General features: G+C 41.6%; 1 protein-coding gene across 1 annotated transcript in view; it reads right to left on the bottom strand.

Moving 5' to 3' along the window:
* The window catches only part of dnah7 (dynein, axonemal, heavy chain 7), a 237,985-nt gene that overhangs the window by 190,927 nt on the left and 31,565 nt on the right, over window positions 1-15,493 (bottom strand). Inside the window, exons 11-16 of the mRNA XM_055637789.1 lie at window positions 14,496-14,675; window positions 11,345-11,611; window positions 10,915-11,042; window positions 6,621-6,699; window positions 5,052-5,276; window positions 3,918-4,064 (exon numbers count right to left, since the gene is read on the bottom strand). Coding sequence (XP_055493764.1) covers window positions 3,918-4,064; window positions 5,052-5,276; window positions 6,621-6,699; window positions 10,915-11,042; window positions 11,345-11,611; window positions 14,496-14,675 — 1,026 coding nt within the window. The remainder of the gene's footprint in view (window positions 1-3,917; window positions 4,065-5,051; window positions 5,277-6,620; window positions 6,700-10,914; window positions 11,043-11,344; window positions 11,612-14,495; window positions 14,676-15,493) is intronic.

Raw genomic sequence — 15,493 nt, forward strand, 5'->3', positions numbered from 1 at the left:
ATCCATAGGTGACTCGCCCACCGTGTCGTGATGAACTGGGAACCATGGCTGTAGGCCGGTCGGGCACGATCAATATCTCGGAGACAGATCCCATCTGTATTGCGAAGTGCCCGACTGATGAGGCAGAAGGGAGGAAGGCAAAGCAGAAATTCCCCCTTCCAGCGTATAGGCATCTATCGCTGCTGCCTCTAATCTGGTTCCTAAGTCACATACATGGGTTACTGGTGATTCCGTCTTGTGCAACCAAATTGATATCTGGCTTTCAAACTGCTTAATAAATTTAGCAGATATTTTGGGTTATGACATCTATTCAATGTAATCATAAATTGTACCCCGTGACATGGTGTCTCCCACTGTGTTCTAGCTTCCTAGGACATAGGCAGCTGATAGTTAAAATGTCTTTTGACACACCATTGCCAGATTTGTTTGACCAATTTGTTGCACAATAATGATTATTATGCTCCCCATATGGTTGATATAAGCCACCACCATAGTATTATCAATCCGTAACCACATATGTACGTGCTGCATTTGAAATGCATATGCTTTTTAGCCCAATAGGCGATCACCAATCCCAAGAAGTTGATGCCCGGTATGTGTAGTAACGATGTTTGTGACTTGGTCCATCTGTTACCTGTGCTGGATATGGAGTTTAGTTGCTCCCCAGCCTAAAGTACTGGCATTGGTTTTTAAAATAACCAAGTTGGGATTGGTGATGATAATAGGCTGAAAACTATGCCAAATATATGTCTGCCCACCACCTTAATTGTGATATAGCTTCAGTGGGTACATTCATGATTTGATTATAGTGACCCAAGTGTCTTGGCAAAGTAACAGTCATATGGACGGAATTGTTATTGAAGCCCAGATAATCCTTGGTAGTAACACTTCAATTCTGGTTTATCTGGGCGTGGGATGAACCTCAGCTTTAGGGAGCTGTTTCGTAGCTAGAACTGCTCCACAGCTAATTCCTTTGTTTCCCCTAATATGAGGATATCATCCAATATGTGCCATGATTATGCTTGTTTTCTTAATATTTTCATGGCCATTTTTAATAGTTTAGGGCGGAGGTTTAGACCATATGAAATGCTATATGCTCCCATGGTTGCCCTAACCGGGATATCCATGATCCAGGTAAATGTATTTAGGTATCTATAATGATCCTAGTGTATGGTATAAGATAGTTAGCATCTCCCATATCAATGCTCCCCATAGGTATCCTAGGGAGATCAGATGTCTGGCAGTGACAAAACTCCACCTCCATCTTAAAGTGGATATACTCAACAGATTTATTTAGTGATATTAGATCAATGATGATGCTACATTCATCATCTTTTATAGTTTTGGTGAATATATTCGATACAAATTCCAATCCGTTTAGTAATGTGCCTGTTTAGTTCAGCTTGCCTTCTCACTTCTCTTTTCTTAGAGGGAGAAACAGCCCTTTGGGCGCATTGCTGAACTGGCAGTAAAATGCCCAATTTGAATTCGTTTTTATCCTCTAATGCTGTTGAGTATATTTTGGTTATTTGTGACAGCATCCCATGCTTAGCCCACTCCCCATGCAGTTTAGTAGAACACCCTTGTTTTAGTGTAAAATGGGAGGAACCAGACTACCTACCTCCATGCTTGTTGTTTTTCATGAAGGCGTAGTTTGCTGGTATGCTGGTGCTGTCGGTGGGGCGGCGCATCTTCCCACGGCTCCGCTCTGGGCCCCGTCTAAAAAGAACTATGGGGGATCTGCAGCGGTCACCAGGCTTTCACCAGTCCTTGTTTGATATTGGTGGTGGATGCCGAGGGGTGCTGCCAGCTGGGTGTTGTGGATGTGATGTCCTGCTCATCCAAGCCTGCTCCCTCTTCTTCAAGCATAGCCCCATTCGGGGGGGGGGGGTTTTTTTTTGTTTTTTTTTTTGTCGGGCAGGTATTTGATCAGCCCCATATATTCGGGGTTGCGGGCAGGTCTATTGCACCATCGTTCAGTCGAGTATCCCAAAATGGGAACATTTAGGCGTCAGCACCAAAGGCGAGCAAACTGGAACATCTTGACCTTCTGTTAATTCGCTGCTTGTCTGTGAGTCTACGAGAGCTGCCTGCGGATTTGCCTCTGGAAAGGGCTGCTCCTGCAGGGCTTTTGCTAAGCATGGTCGCGTGGAGGAGCCATGTATGGCCCACGACAAACTGTGCTACTCTTGATCCTTCCCTGGCATACTGCTGTTCTCGTCCGCCTGACAGCGCTTAAGCCAGCCCAGCCTGGCCTCCTTAGCCCTTAAAATAGGAGCATAAAGGATGCGCTGAATGGGAGGAGGCAAAAACTCCACTCCGCTGTTGCATCAATCCCTCGACAAGGGAGATGGCTAGTGCAATAGCAAAGAGTAGCTCCCTTGGCATTCAGCCAGTGCAGCTTACAACAGCGGCACAGGGAGCGGCTTCATGTCAAGTTAAGCATTGAAATAGGTCCACCGCTATCGGTGGCTGCCTCCCAGATAAGGACCCTCGTGTGGAGTTGGGCAGGCAGTCCTTCTCCTGGAGGTAAACTTCATGACATCCTCTGGCTTGGGGAGACCATACTCATTTTTGCCTTTCCAACCTGTATACTTGGAGGAAATGTCTGTAGAACCTGTAAAGAAGATTTTCCCCGACCCAAAATGTTGCCTATCCGGTTCCCGGTGAGTTAATCCAACAGATTCTCCAGTCAGGAGTCTGCAGGGTGCCGGGGTTTTTTTTGCTTATAGTGTCCGCGGCTGACGGAGTAGCTGTTCAAAGATGCATTAGCGCAGCTCCTAGCAGTTTCTGCATTGGTGACCTCTTCACCTTTTTCCCCGTGACTGTCGGATTCACGCGGAGTCGAAACCGGGCGCTCATTGGCACTTTGCTCCCCCTGGAGCAAAAACCACAAGGCCCGATTAAGGAAGTACTTATCTCGTTCTTTTGACTCCCGCAGTGCCGCGTTCTGGACCTGTGCGATTAAGCCGAATGCGCACTGGAGCTGGGGTCTTCACGGAATCACTCACGTGACTCCGAAGTAAAATTCCTATCATATCTGCTTGCACCTATTATTTTCTGTATACTAAAATGTCTCTGAAGAAGGGCCCCGACCCAAAATGTTGCCTATCCATGAGTTAATCCAACAGCTACTCCAGCACTGTGGGGTTTTTTGCTTATAGTGTGGCAGTATGTTAAAGATGATCCTTTTAAGTTTCTGCATTGGTGACCTCTTCAATTGTTAATGATAGATGATTCAATGGTGAACCGTGCATCATTGGCACTCTTCATTAAAATATGTATTAAGAAATTATCTTTTCTTTTGTGCAGTAGGCATTTGGACCTGTAAAGGAATCACAGTTTCCCTGCCCTCCAATTCTACCCTATCCATCTGGAAATCTTCTACACATACATTCATACCAGCAGATTCAATCCAGAAGTTGCTGTAACTTTTCAGATAGCAGCAACAATATCCTCCATGACTGGCTTCATGTTAATGAATCATCATCATCATCATCATTGTTGAAAACATCAACGGGCACGGTGCCTTACAATGCTATGTACGACAGTGATCGCAACTTCTACTGACTATCCGACCTGATATTACCCATGTTAAATTGCCCAAATATCAAAATGTTATCAAGAGTATATTTTTCAATTGAGCTTTTTATCCATCTTTGAGATGGGTTATATCTTTTTCATGAAAATATTTTTATACTGTTCCTTTTCTGTAGCATTGCAACTTCAAAACTGTAGTACCTCATTCTAACTTCATATAAGCCTATGTCTATGTCAGTAAATAATTTAATTCAAAGGGACCTGCAGCCATACGCAAAATTTGCAATAACTATCAATACTATTTCCAAAAATGATTTACAATTTTTATGCTGACGCTACATCGTAATTGCTACTTTGCCCAAGATGTGAGTTAGTACCTTCTCTATTGCTTGATTCAGCTTTGTATTTAATGTTTGAGCCTTCCTTAAGTAGCGACCAACATCTGACAGCTCTGCAAAAGTGGTAAATTCTTCTGCTTGCTTAGAATAAGTTTCAAGTTCTTCTTCAAATCTCTCAATGCGGAGCTAAAGGTTAAAAACAAAAAGCACAAAATCAGGCACATTGATCTTATAATAGTTGTAACTATAATTTACCAACATGTTTATTGGAACCCAAAAGCCAGGCAAAGTCCAAGGATAGAGCAGCAATTGCCTCACCCATAACTAGATTCTTGGTCTCAATCTGGTTCTTGTCTGGGATTTATTTTTTTCCTTATTCCTGCAGCTAACAAAGAGTAGTAAATAGTCTAAAGCTATCTAAAGAATGTCTAAAGCTGAATGGAGAAAGCTTTTACTCACATGCTGTACATGAAGTTCAAGTCCAAGTGAGTTTATTGTCATGTGTCCCTGATAGGACAATTAAATTCTTGCTTTGCTTCAGCACACAGAACATAGTAGGCATTTATTACAAAACATATCAGCGTGTCCATATACCATTATATAAGTATATACACACATGAATAAATAGACTGATAAAGTGCAAATAATAGATAATGGGTTATTAATGATCAGAGTTTTGTCCGAGCCAGGTTTAATAGCCTGATGGCTGTGGGGAAGTAGCTATTCCTGAACCTGGTTGTTGCAGTCTTCAGGCTCCTGTACCTTCTACCTGAAGGCAGCAGGGAGATGAGTGTGTGGCCAGGATGGTGTGGGTCTTTGATGATACTGCCAGCCTTTTTGAGGCAGCGACTGCGATAAATCCCCTCGATGGAAGGAAGGTCAGAGCTGATGATGGACTGGGCGGTGTCTACTACTTTTTGTAGTCTTTTCCTCTCCATGCTCTATACTGTGCACCTGTAGAAGTTCAGGTCACTATGCCCATTGCAATGCATTGCAGACAACAGAATATGACTTTGATCCATAATTTTGTGTATGTTTACATGACACATCTAAATCAGTGTAACATTTTGCTGTGATGTTAGGTTGAGTTCTGATTCTAGTTCAAAGCTGAACGTGCATTACAAATGTGTTGTTGCAAAGCAGATTTAAGGAAAGACTGAAAAAACATCTCACCTTCAACCCTTGCTGATACTGTTCTTCTTTCTCCGCAACCATCCTTTTGTGCTCCTCGAAAATCTCTGCCATTCGCCCACTCCAGTGAAATGTTTGGTTGTTTAATCGTATGTCACTTGGGGTGAGCGCTATATAATCAACAAGAAAAGACAAGCGGTTTTTGGCTTCAACCAGCTTCAGCTCAAGTTCAGCCATGTCTTTCACTTCAACTTTTTGCACGTAAGCCTGCAATATTAATACAGTTTAGCTATTAATACAGTTACAATTAATATAATATTAATAATTAATACAATATTAATACAGTTTGGCAAGATACAAAACATTTTAGCACATGATATTTCTGATCAATAGTGGCCTCCAGGATTTTATTTGTAAGGAATTTAGTGATCCTATCATTTAGTTTAGTTTAGAGATACAGATTTAGAGACACAGCACGGAAATAGGTCCTTCGGCCCACCGGGTCCGCACCAACCAGCGATTCCTGCACACTAATACTATCCTACACACACTAGGGCCAATTTTACATTTCGAGTCATAGAGCGATACAGTGTGGAAACAGGCCCTCTGACCCAACTTGCCCACACCGGCCAACATGTCCCACCAGCTACACTAGTCCCACCTGCCTGCACTTGGTCCATATCACTCCAAACTCGTCCTATCCATGTGCCTATCTACCCGTTTCTTAAACGTTGGAATAGTCCCAACCTCCTCTGGCAGCTTGTTCCATTCCCCCACCACCCTTTGTGTGAAACAGTTACCCCTCAGATTACTTTAAAATCTTTTCCCCTTCACCTTGGTCCTCTGGTCCTCGAATACCAAGCCAATTAACCTGCAAACCTGTACATCTTTGGGCCATGGGAGGAAACCAAAGATCTCGGAGAAAACCCACGCAGGTCATGGGGAGAACATTACAAATTCAGTACAGACAAGCATGTGTAGTCAGGATTGGACCAGGCCTCTGGCACTGCAAGGCAGTACTCTACTGTTGCGCAAAGTTTCCCCTCCATTATGTTGGACCACAAGAAGAAACGGGTAAAACATCTAATTGGCGATGATGATAGCAAAGTACTTTGATAGCATGATTGTTTCTAACCTATCCACTCAAATCTCTGTGTTTATTACTTGTATACAATTGGAGTTCATTATTTACATTTTAAACTGGATCTACTGCAAAATTGCACCAAAATATCACACATTAAAAACATTGGACATTTTGGGATTGCTGCTCATTTTAACTGCCACATGGACAAGAATTACCAAGATCTTAATATAAATGTAAATTATCTCAAAGTTTTGGGAGACTTGGGCCTATATAGGACATTATTTAAAAACTATCATAGCAAAGATTAATATGTTTAATGTAACTAAATCCTTACATAAAACACAATTAAAAAGAGGTATTGAATATGGATTACATGTTGTGGGTACTATCAAATATAATCTGACAAATTGATTAAAGCAATCCAATCTCATTTGTCACTCATCATTTTCTTTCACAGCAGTATGTTCATTCATACACATCTTTATTATGCATACTTAATATTTTTTGTCAAAACAGAAAAATAATACCTTCAATTCCATTAGTGCTTCTGTATTTGGAGGTGTTGTGAGGGCCTTCTCTGCTATCTTCTCAAATTCTGCACATAACCTATCAATTAAAAAAACAGAATTACCTAACAATCAGAGATTAGTACAGAGAAAGATGGGGAGAAAGTGTTTCACAGTGAAGATGGGTAGCTTAAAAGACATGCAGTAGGGTGAGTAGTTGAGAGGTTGGTCACGAGTTTCAATGAATACATTGTAGTATATTAAATTATACACTGGTAGGAACAAATGTGCTAAAACGTCTGTGAAATACACAAGGCTAACAGATGCCGGATCAAATTGAAATATTAATGAGAAGAGAAAAGCAGAAAGATAGAGTCGGGCTAATTGGCTATCCGGAAAGTGTCGACTAAGTATCCGAGGAGGTTGAGAGGACAGGTAAACAGGCAGGATAGATCAGCAGGATGACTTATCAAGTTGAGAGAGATGTTTGTTGGTGCTATGCATTAGGTGCCTATGGTGGTGCATTAATGCAGGCTATCAGTAAATGTGTTCATTTCTTTGAGAGCCACCTGTTCTACAACACACATGCCCAATTTTCTGAATTCAACTAGCAAAAGCAGATAGCCACAAAATGCTGGAGTAACTCAGCGGGACAGGCAGCATCTCTGGACAGAAGGAATGGGTGACATTTCATTCTGAAGAAGGGTCTCGACCCAAAAAGTCACCTATTCCTTCTATCCAGAAATGCTGCCTATCCCGCTGAGTTGCTCCAGCATTCTGGGTCTATCTACGGTGTAAACCAACATCTGCAGTTCCTTCCTACACATTTCGTCTAGCAATAGACAATAGGTGCAGGAGAAGGCCATTTGGCCCTTCGCGCCAGCACCGTCATTCAATGTGATCATGGCTGATCATCCCCAATCAGTACCCCGTTCCTGCCTTCTCCCCATATCCCCTGACTCCACTATTTTTAAGAGCCCTATCTAGCTCTCTCTTGAAAGCTTCCAGAGAACCTGCCTCCACCGCCCTCTGAGGCAGAGAATTCCGCAGACTCACCACTCTCTGTGAGAAAAAGTGTTTCCTCGTCTCTGTTCTAAATGGCTTACTCCTTATTCTTAAACTGTGGCCCCAGGTTCTGGACTCCCCCAACATCGGAAACATGTTTCCTGCCTCTAGTGTGTCCAAGCCCTTAACAATCGTATATGTTTCAACTAGACTAAGTGGGACCCGTTGGGTCCCAGCATCACACGGGAGGGCTGGTCAACAACGCAATATTCCACTCCGCCAATTCCAATACTGCTTTCCAGGGGGGGTGGGGCTGTCTGTTGGACTAGTATGGGTGTTGCAGGCTGAAGGTACTGGTTTCTAGAGGGCTAGTATAGACATTGTGGGCCGTATGGATGCTTGGGCAGGCATCCAACTGTTGCAACGATTTTAAAAGCCAAGCCAAGGCAAACAATTGGGCTGCAGCTACCCGACAACCAAAATTCATTTTGTGAACACAAACTTGATAAAAAGGAGAGGCAAACAATTGGGCTGCAGACACCCGACTACCAAAATTCATCTTGTGAACACAAACTTGTTAAAAAAAAAGGCAAGGCAAACAATTGGGCTGCAGACACCCAACAACCAAAATTCATTTTGTGAACACAAACTTGTTAAAAAGGGCTGCAGCCACTTTACAGCCACATCGAGGGGACTCACCGTGGAGTAGATGTGCGTTCAGTGTTATTTGCAGCTCAGAGAGCCGTGATCTTCTCGCTTCCTGGTCTGGCAGAAACTGAATGAGGCACGACACTTCCTGGTTTTATAGTCCCTCACCCTGCCGCCAGCGGAGGCAGCAGAGAGAATAGGGAAGTTTGTAAAAACATTAATATCTCTCTCATTTTTCATAGACAGAAAAAATCCTCCGCACTCATACGGTGGAGGGGGGCTCTGAGCGAGGTGGCCAAAAATGACGGCCGTAGGTGGTGGCGTTCTCTCGGAAATCGCAGCACAGTCGGCCAAAAGCGGCCAAGATCAGAGATTTAGTAATATAGATAGATGAGATCCCCTCTTATCCTTCTAAACTCCAGAGTGTACAAGCCCAGCTGCTCCATTCTTTCAGCGTATGACAGTCTAGCCATCCTGCCAATTAACCTTGTAAACCTACACTGCACTCCCTCAATAACAAGAATGTCCTTCCTTAAATTAGGGGACCAAAACTGCACACAATACTCCAGGTGTGGTCTCACTAGGGCTCTGTACAACTGGAGAAGGACCTCTTTGCTCCTGTATTAAAAGTCTTCTCACCCACCACTCCACCTCCAGGTCCCTCAGATCGGCCGCCTTGGGGCTGCTGAATATTACCCGGTCTAGGCATAAGCTTAGGGGCGACCGCGCCTTTGCGGTTGCAGCTCCTAGACTGTGGAACAGCATCCCCCTTCCCATCAGAACTGCCCCTTGCATCGACTCCTTTAAGTCAAGACTAAAAACTTATCTATACTCCCAAGCCTTTCCTGACATCCACTGAGCGAGGGCTATATGTGTATATGTATGTAGTTTGTTTGTTTATACTATTCTTATAACAAATGTAAAGCACTTTGGCCAACGAGAGTTGTTTTTTAAATGTGCTATATAAAAAAATGTGACTTGACTTGTATTCGATTCCTCTTGTTATAAACATTTGATTCCTGTATTCAATTCCTCTTGTTATAAATCATGCCCTTCGCTTTCTTCACTGCTTGCTGTACCTGCCTGCTGTACCTGCATGCTTACTTTCATAGACTGATGTACAGGGACCCCCAGATCCCGTTGTACGCCGCCTTTTCCCAACCTGACGCCATTTAGATAGTAATCCCGCTTCCTGTTTTTGCTACCAAAGTGGATAACCTCACATTTATCTGCATTAAACTTAATCTGCCATGCATTTGCCCACTCCCCCAACCTGTCCAAGTCACCCTGCATTCTCATAGCATCCTCCTCACAGTTCACACTGCTTTGTATCATCTGCAAATTTGCTAATGTTACTTTGAATCCCTTCATCCAAATCATTGATGTATATTGTAAATAGCCACGGTCCCAGCACCGAGCCTTGCGGTGCCCCACAAGTCACTGCCTGCCATTCTGAAAGGGACCCGTTAATCCCTACTCTTTGTTTCCTCTGCCAACCCACTTCTCTATCCATGTCAGCATTTTACCCCCAAATACCATGTGCCCTAATTTTGCCCACTAATCTCCTATGTGGCACCTTATCAAATGCTTACTGAAAGTCCAGGTACACTACATCCACTGGCTCTCCCTTGTCCATTTTCCTAGTTACATCTTCAAAAAATTCCAGAAGATTAGTCAAGCATGATTTCCCCTTCGCAAATCCATGCTGACTCTGACCGATCCTGTTACTGCTATCCAAATGTGTGGCTATCTCATCTTTTATAATTGACTCCAGCATCTTCCCCACCACCGATGTCAGGCTAACTGTTTATTAATTCCCTGTTTTCTCTCTCCCACCTTTCCTAAAAAGTGGGATAACATTAGCTACTCTTCAATCCACAGGAACTGATCCTGAATCTATAGAACATTTGGAAAATTATCACCAATGCATCCACGATGCATTGGTGATAATGCATTGGTGATAATGCATCCAGTTGCTGCATCCAGTTGTTGGCTCCAACCAAACAAACATCAGTATAGGTCTCAGAGGGAGATTGTACGGCTTTATTTGCATAACTTAAGGGTTTGTATAGGTTTTATACTCATTACCAAGATCTGCGCATTATTGGCCAGGTTAGTGTTTAATCCCCATCACTTGATGCCTTGAGACACAGGAAGAATGATGGAATGATCAGACATGAGAGCACCACATCAGATTGCTATATCAGCTTCAAAGCTGGTTCAAAGTATGGGTTTTCCAGAGGTCTTGGATAGAAGTGATGAGAGCCTTGTTTCTGCACAGTAGCTCATCCAGTGAGGGCAAAAGAAGGGAGTTTGTCCACACAGTTTTCCAAGCAGAACCATGCAAAATTAATATTATTTAAAAAATACTGTTTACAAGTCAACTATAAACGATGGACCTCACTCAGCAGAACTTCCCTGGACATGGACTTCAAACCCGATTCAAAATTACCCTAATTCCAGTAGAAGTTAAAAATTATCATTTGGAGTTAAGCAGTGAGGATTTAGCATGGGCAAGAAATAATGTTGTAGAGTTTAGTACCCAAAGGAGGAAAATTTAACATAGATTCGCAAAGGCATCTCTAGTTACTGGTATGCCTGAACATTTGCAAATATTTCTGAATAATACATAATTTAACCAAAATTTTGGAAAAATACTAACGCTCTATTTGCATCCTGATGGTATTTGCTTATCCTATTCAGAAGTTTCTCATACAATGCTTCTGCTCTTCTCACAAGAGCCCTTATGAGTTCATCACAGTGCACCTCAAACATTCCCAGGCGAACAACCTAAATGGAAAATTAAGGTAATTCGATAAAATAACATGAAGTAAACTGATATACGTGCAAATAAAAATGCCAATAGTATTGTGTGATCCACAAGGTCTGTATTATAAACGACAATGTTAAGACTGATCTAAATTCAACATATTCAAATGACAAATGTTTTCAGAATGGATTAATAATTTTCCAAAAAATAAAATAATATTTTTATTTTGGTTGGTAAAATTAAGGTATACTTAAATATAATTTCTCGTCGAAACAAAAAATATTTTACATCATATAATTTTTAAACTTATGTTAGTATGCACCTTTTGAGTATTGTACTGAATATCTTCTTTCAAATTCAGATACTTAATAATTTCCTGTGCGGTTTCTTCAAATGTATGTTCTTCATTCAGGAATTGTTCCACATCCAAGTCAGCTTGCCTATTTATAAACATGGTATACTTATCATAGTGCTTGGTATGTTCTTGGGGACCCAAACTTTCTTTGGCAACAACCTCTATAACTTTCCTTTTGTTTTCCTCCAGGATTTCATCCAAGATTATTGGTTTTAGGTAGCTCTTGATATGAGTCTGTAACAAAATGGGAAAAAAGGTAAACCAATTACCTCCAAATACATAAGGATTCTTTAAAGTAGTAAGCACGTGGACTTTCAATTTCACAGCTAATAATTAAAATGACCAAATAAATTAGAGCAAGTGACAGCAAATTTAAGCTGCATTCCCATCAATTGAAGTTCTATACATTAGATAATGGATTTAGCCTATCTAGTTTAAACCAGTATCTGCAGTTCCTTCTTACACAAATACCTTGAAAGAGCTAAGTCAAATCTAATAGTCAAATCTAATATGGAGTCGTTCTTCTACAAAAGCATGGACTATTAGAACAAAGAATGGATCGGTGCCAAGTATGAATGACTTTGTAAATTATGTGAAACACAATATAGAGGACAATTTTCAATAAAGACATTAAGATGGCAGCCTGCAGTGATAACATGGCTTCTTCAAGGCCATAAAGAAGCCAAGATTGAAAAAATAGCTGACGCTCCAGAAGTAAGTAATAACTTGTCAGGGGAGGAGCTTGATTTGGACCCAGCTTTCCTATATTGTGAAAGGCTACAGAATCTTTCAGCCATGCCATATTTAGACTTATGAAGAAGGGTTTCGGCCCGAAACGTTGCCTATTTCCTTCGCTCCATAGATGCTGCTGCACCCGCTGAGTTTCTCCAGCTTTTTTGTGTAACCATATTTAGACTTGGTAGGAGTGTTTTACTGATAAGACAAGAAGCACTGAGCAACGTTTGTGCTCATTGTATCTTGCCACTTCTGTCTGATGATTTAATTAAAGATTGCCATGGTCTACCTTCAACGGTTGTTGCTATCTGTGAACCTTCACAACCTCGTTGACTTTAAACACTGTGAAAAGGCTGCCCCAGGCCATAATTAATGGATCATCACGCTGGATAGATGGCAGTATTGTAATTGTAATAGAACAGCTTAGTAGAGGTGCAGCTAGTTCTAAAAAAAACTGCAGATGCTAGAAATCTAAAATAAAAACAAGAAATGCTGGGAACACTTAGCAGGTCAAGTGGCACCTGTGAAAAGAGAAAAAAAAACCACTGATGTTTCAGATCAAGGACCTCTGTTCAGAGCGTTCAAGAAGGAACTGATGTTTCAGATCAAGGACCTCTGTTCAGAGCATTCCCAGGTCTTCAAACCAAACCATTAGTTGCCTTCCTGGATATTTTTAAGGCAGAGATAGATAGATTCTTGATTAGTACGGGGGTCAGGGGTTACGGGGCCAAGGCAAAAATGAGATTAAGAGGGAGAAATAGATCAGTCATGATTGAAAGGCAGAGTAGGCTTGATGGTTTAAACCTGCATCTGCAGTTGCTTCCTACGCAATCCTGCTCTCAATGGCCTAATTCTGTTCCTATCACTTATGAAATGATGAACTTCCTTCCACAAATGCTGCCAGACTTGCCGATTGTTTACAGTATTTAAAATGTTTATCCTGGCTGTGGAGCTATTGAACAATAGACTTGTACTCCAGAACTAGCTGCACCTCTAGCACACTGTTCGAGTACAATTACAATACTGCCATCTATCCAGCAATGTGGAAAATTACCCGGGAATGTCCTGTTCATTAAAAAAGTTGAATTAAATCTGGCTAATCGCTGTCTAATCATTAGAAAAATGATTAAAGTATCAACAGTGCTATTAAGCAGCAGTTATCCACCAACAATCTACTCCCCTGCTCTCCTCTCTATACCCATCACATTGTAGCCAGACACAGCCTCAACGCCAAGGGCCCTGACCCAAAATATTATATACTAGACTAAGTGGGATCCGTTGGGTCCCAGCATCACACAGGAGGGCTGGTCACCAATATTCCACCTCTCCACCAATTCCAATATTGCTCGCCAGTGGGGGGGCTGTCTGTTGCGCTAATATGGGTGTTGCGGGCCGAAGGTACTGGTTTCCAGAGGGCTAGTATAGACATTGTGGGCCGAATGGATTCTTGGGCTGGCATCCAACTGTTGCAACGATTTCAAAAGCCAAGCCAAGGCAATCAATTGGGCTGCAGCCATTTGACACCCAAAATTCATTTTGTGAACACAAACTTGTTAAAAAGGAGAGGCAAACAATTGGGCTGCAGCCACCTGACAACCAAAATTCATTTTGTGAACACAAACTTGTTAAAAAGGCGAGGCAAACAATTGAGCTGCAGCCAATTTACAGCCGCATCGAGGGGACTCACCGTGGAGTGGACATGCGTTCAGTGTTATTCGCAGCTCAGAGAGCCGTGACCCTCTCGCTTCCTGGGTCTGGCAGAGACTGAGTGAGGGACTACACTTCCAGGTTTTATAGTCCCTCCCCCCTGCCGCCAGCGGGGGCAGCAGAGAGAATGGCAATTAAAAAAAAAAACATTAATATCTCTCAATATTAAAAATACATTAATATCATCGATGAGAAAAATCCTCCGGTCCCGAAAGGGGGAGGGGGGCTCTAAGTGAGGTGGCCAAAAATGACGGCCGTAGGGGGCAGCGATTTCTCGGAAATTGCAGCACAGTGGGCCAAAAGCGGTCAAGATCAGACTTTTAGTAATATAGGTCTGAAAAAGGATCTCGACCTGAAATGGCATTTATTCCTTTTCTCCAGAGATGCGGTCTGACCCACTGAGTTTTACTCCATCTTTTTGTGTCTATCTTCGGTTTAAACCAGCACCTGCAGTTCTTTCCTAAACATATTTCCCATCCATGCCAGCATTCACATGCCAGCCTATATGGAAATACCTTCAAATTCTGAAGAAAAAGTTTCTATTCTCAAATAATGGTGAAAATATGCACGTCGCCACTTATATGAATGCAACAATCCATTAAATGAACAAGAGTTTCAAATTCTGTATTAACTTTGCTCACCATTCATTCTGGAATTTAAAATGAACACTGCTTACCCATTCAGCGTACAGTCGCGTCTCAACTCTTGGTACTAGATTCACTGTTTTCAGCATGACATCATAAACATTCAAGAATAGCAGCTCAAAATCTTTGAACTCCGGTTCAAATTGGATAACGTTATTGTTTAGGATCAGTCGCAAAATGAAACCCGGATGTTCATAAGCACGAATAGAATCCTAAGTAAAAAATGATAGACACGATTTATATTGTAAATCTTCATCCATGATTGTAATTCAATGTCTCTACATATTTATAGCAAATAAAAACAATAATGCATGAATATTTTCATTAAGCAAGTAAAAACATACAAGGATTTGCATTTGAGGTATTTACTGAGAACAAGCAAACATTTTACAACAAATATTTTGCTTACGAATTATTAAGGATCAAGTTCTGTAATATTAAATGTATTTTATAGCTCATTGTTCTACAAATCCTTGGATACAGCAAATTCTGGTCAGGTAATAAATAAGGTCATGTCATAAGTGATATGAGTAGAATTAGGCCATTCGGCCCCTCAAGTCTCCTCCGCTATTCAATCAAGGCTGATCTATCTCTCCCTCCTAACCCCATTATCCTGCTTCTCCTCATAACCTCTGGCACCCGTACTAATCAAGAGCTGTTCAAGTGCTAATCAAGAGGTAGCTGAATTCTATGGGCTAGAAGGGCTCTTTATAACATTAAATTAAATGTATCTATTCCCATGCTATGGGCAAGATGTGCACATAAGGATGTACACAAGATGTACACACAATTGTCAAAGTTTGTGCTGTTTTATTCAGAAACAGTTAACTGATTTTTTTAAATTACAGAATAAAAAACCGTGGCCTCCTTTCAATTAATTAGAATTAGAATGCCTTTATTGTCATTCAAACAAACAAAGGTCATAACAGCAAAATAAACATAACACACAATTAGCACAGTTCCACACAAACATCCATCACAGTGAATCTCCAAACACCTCCTCACTGTGATGGAAGGCAAAAGTCTTATC

This window comes from Leucoraja erinacea, chromosome 7 (genome assembly GCF_028641065.1).
Source record: "Leucoraja erinacea ecotype New England chromosome 7, Leri_hhj_1, whole genome shotgun sequence".
Classification (NCBI taxonomy): Eukaryota; Metazoa; Chordata; class Chondrichthyes; order Rajiformes; family Rajidae; genus Leucoraja; species Leucoraja erinaceus.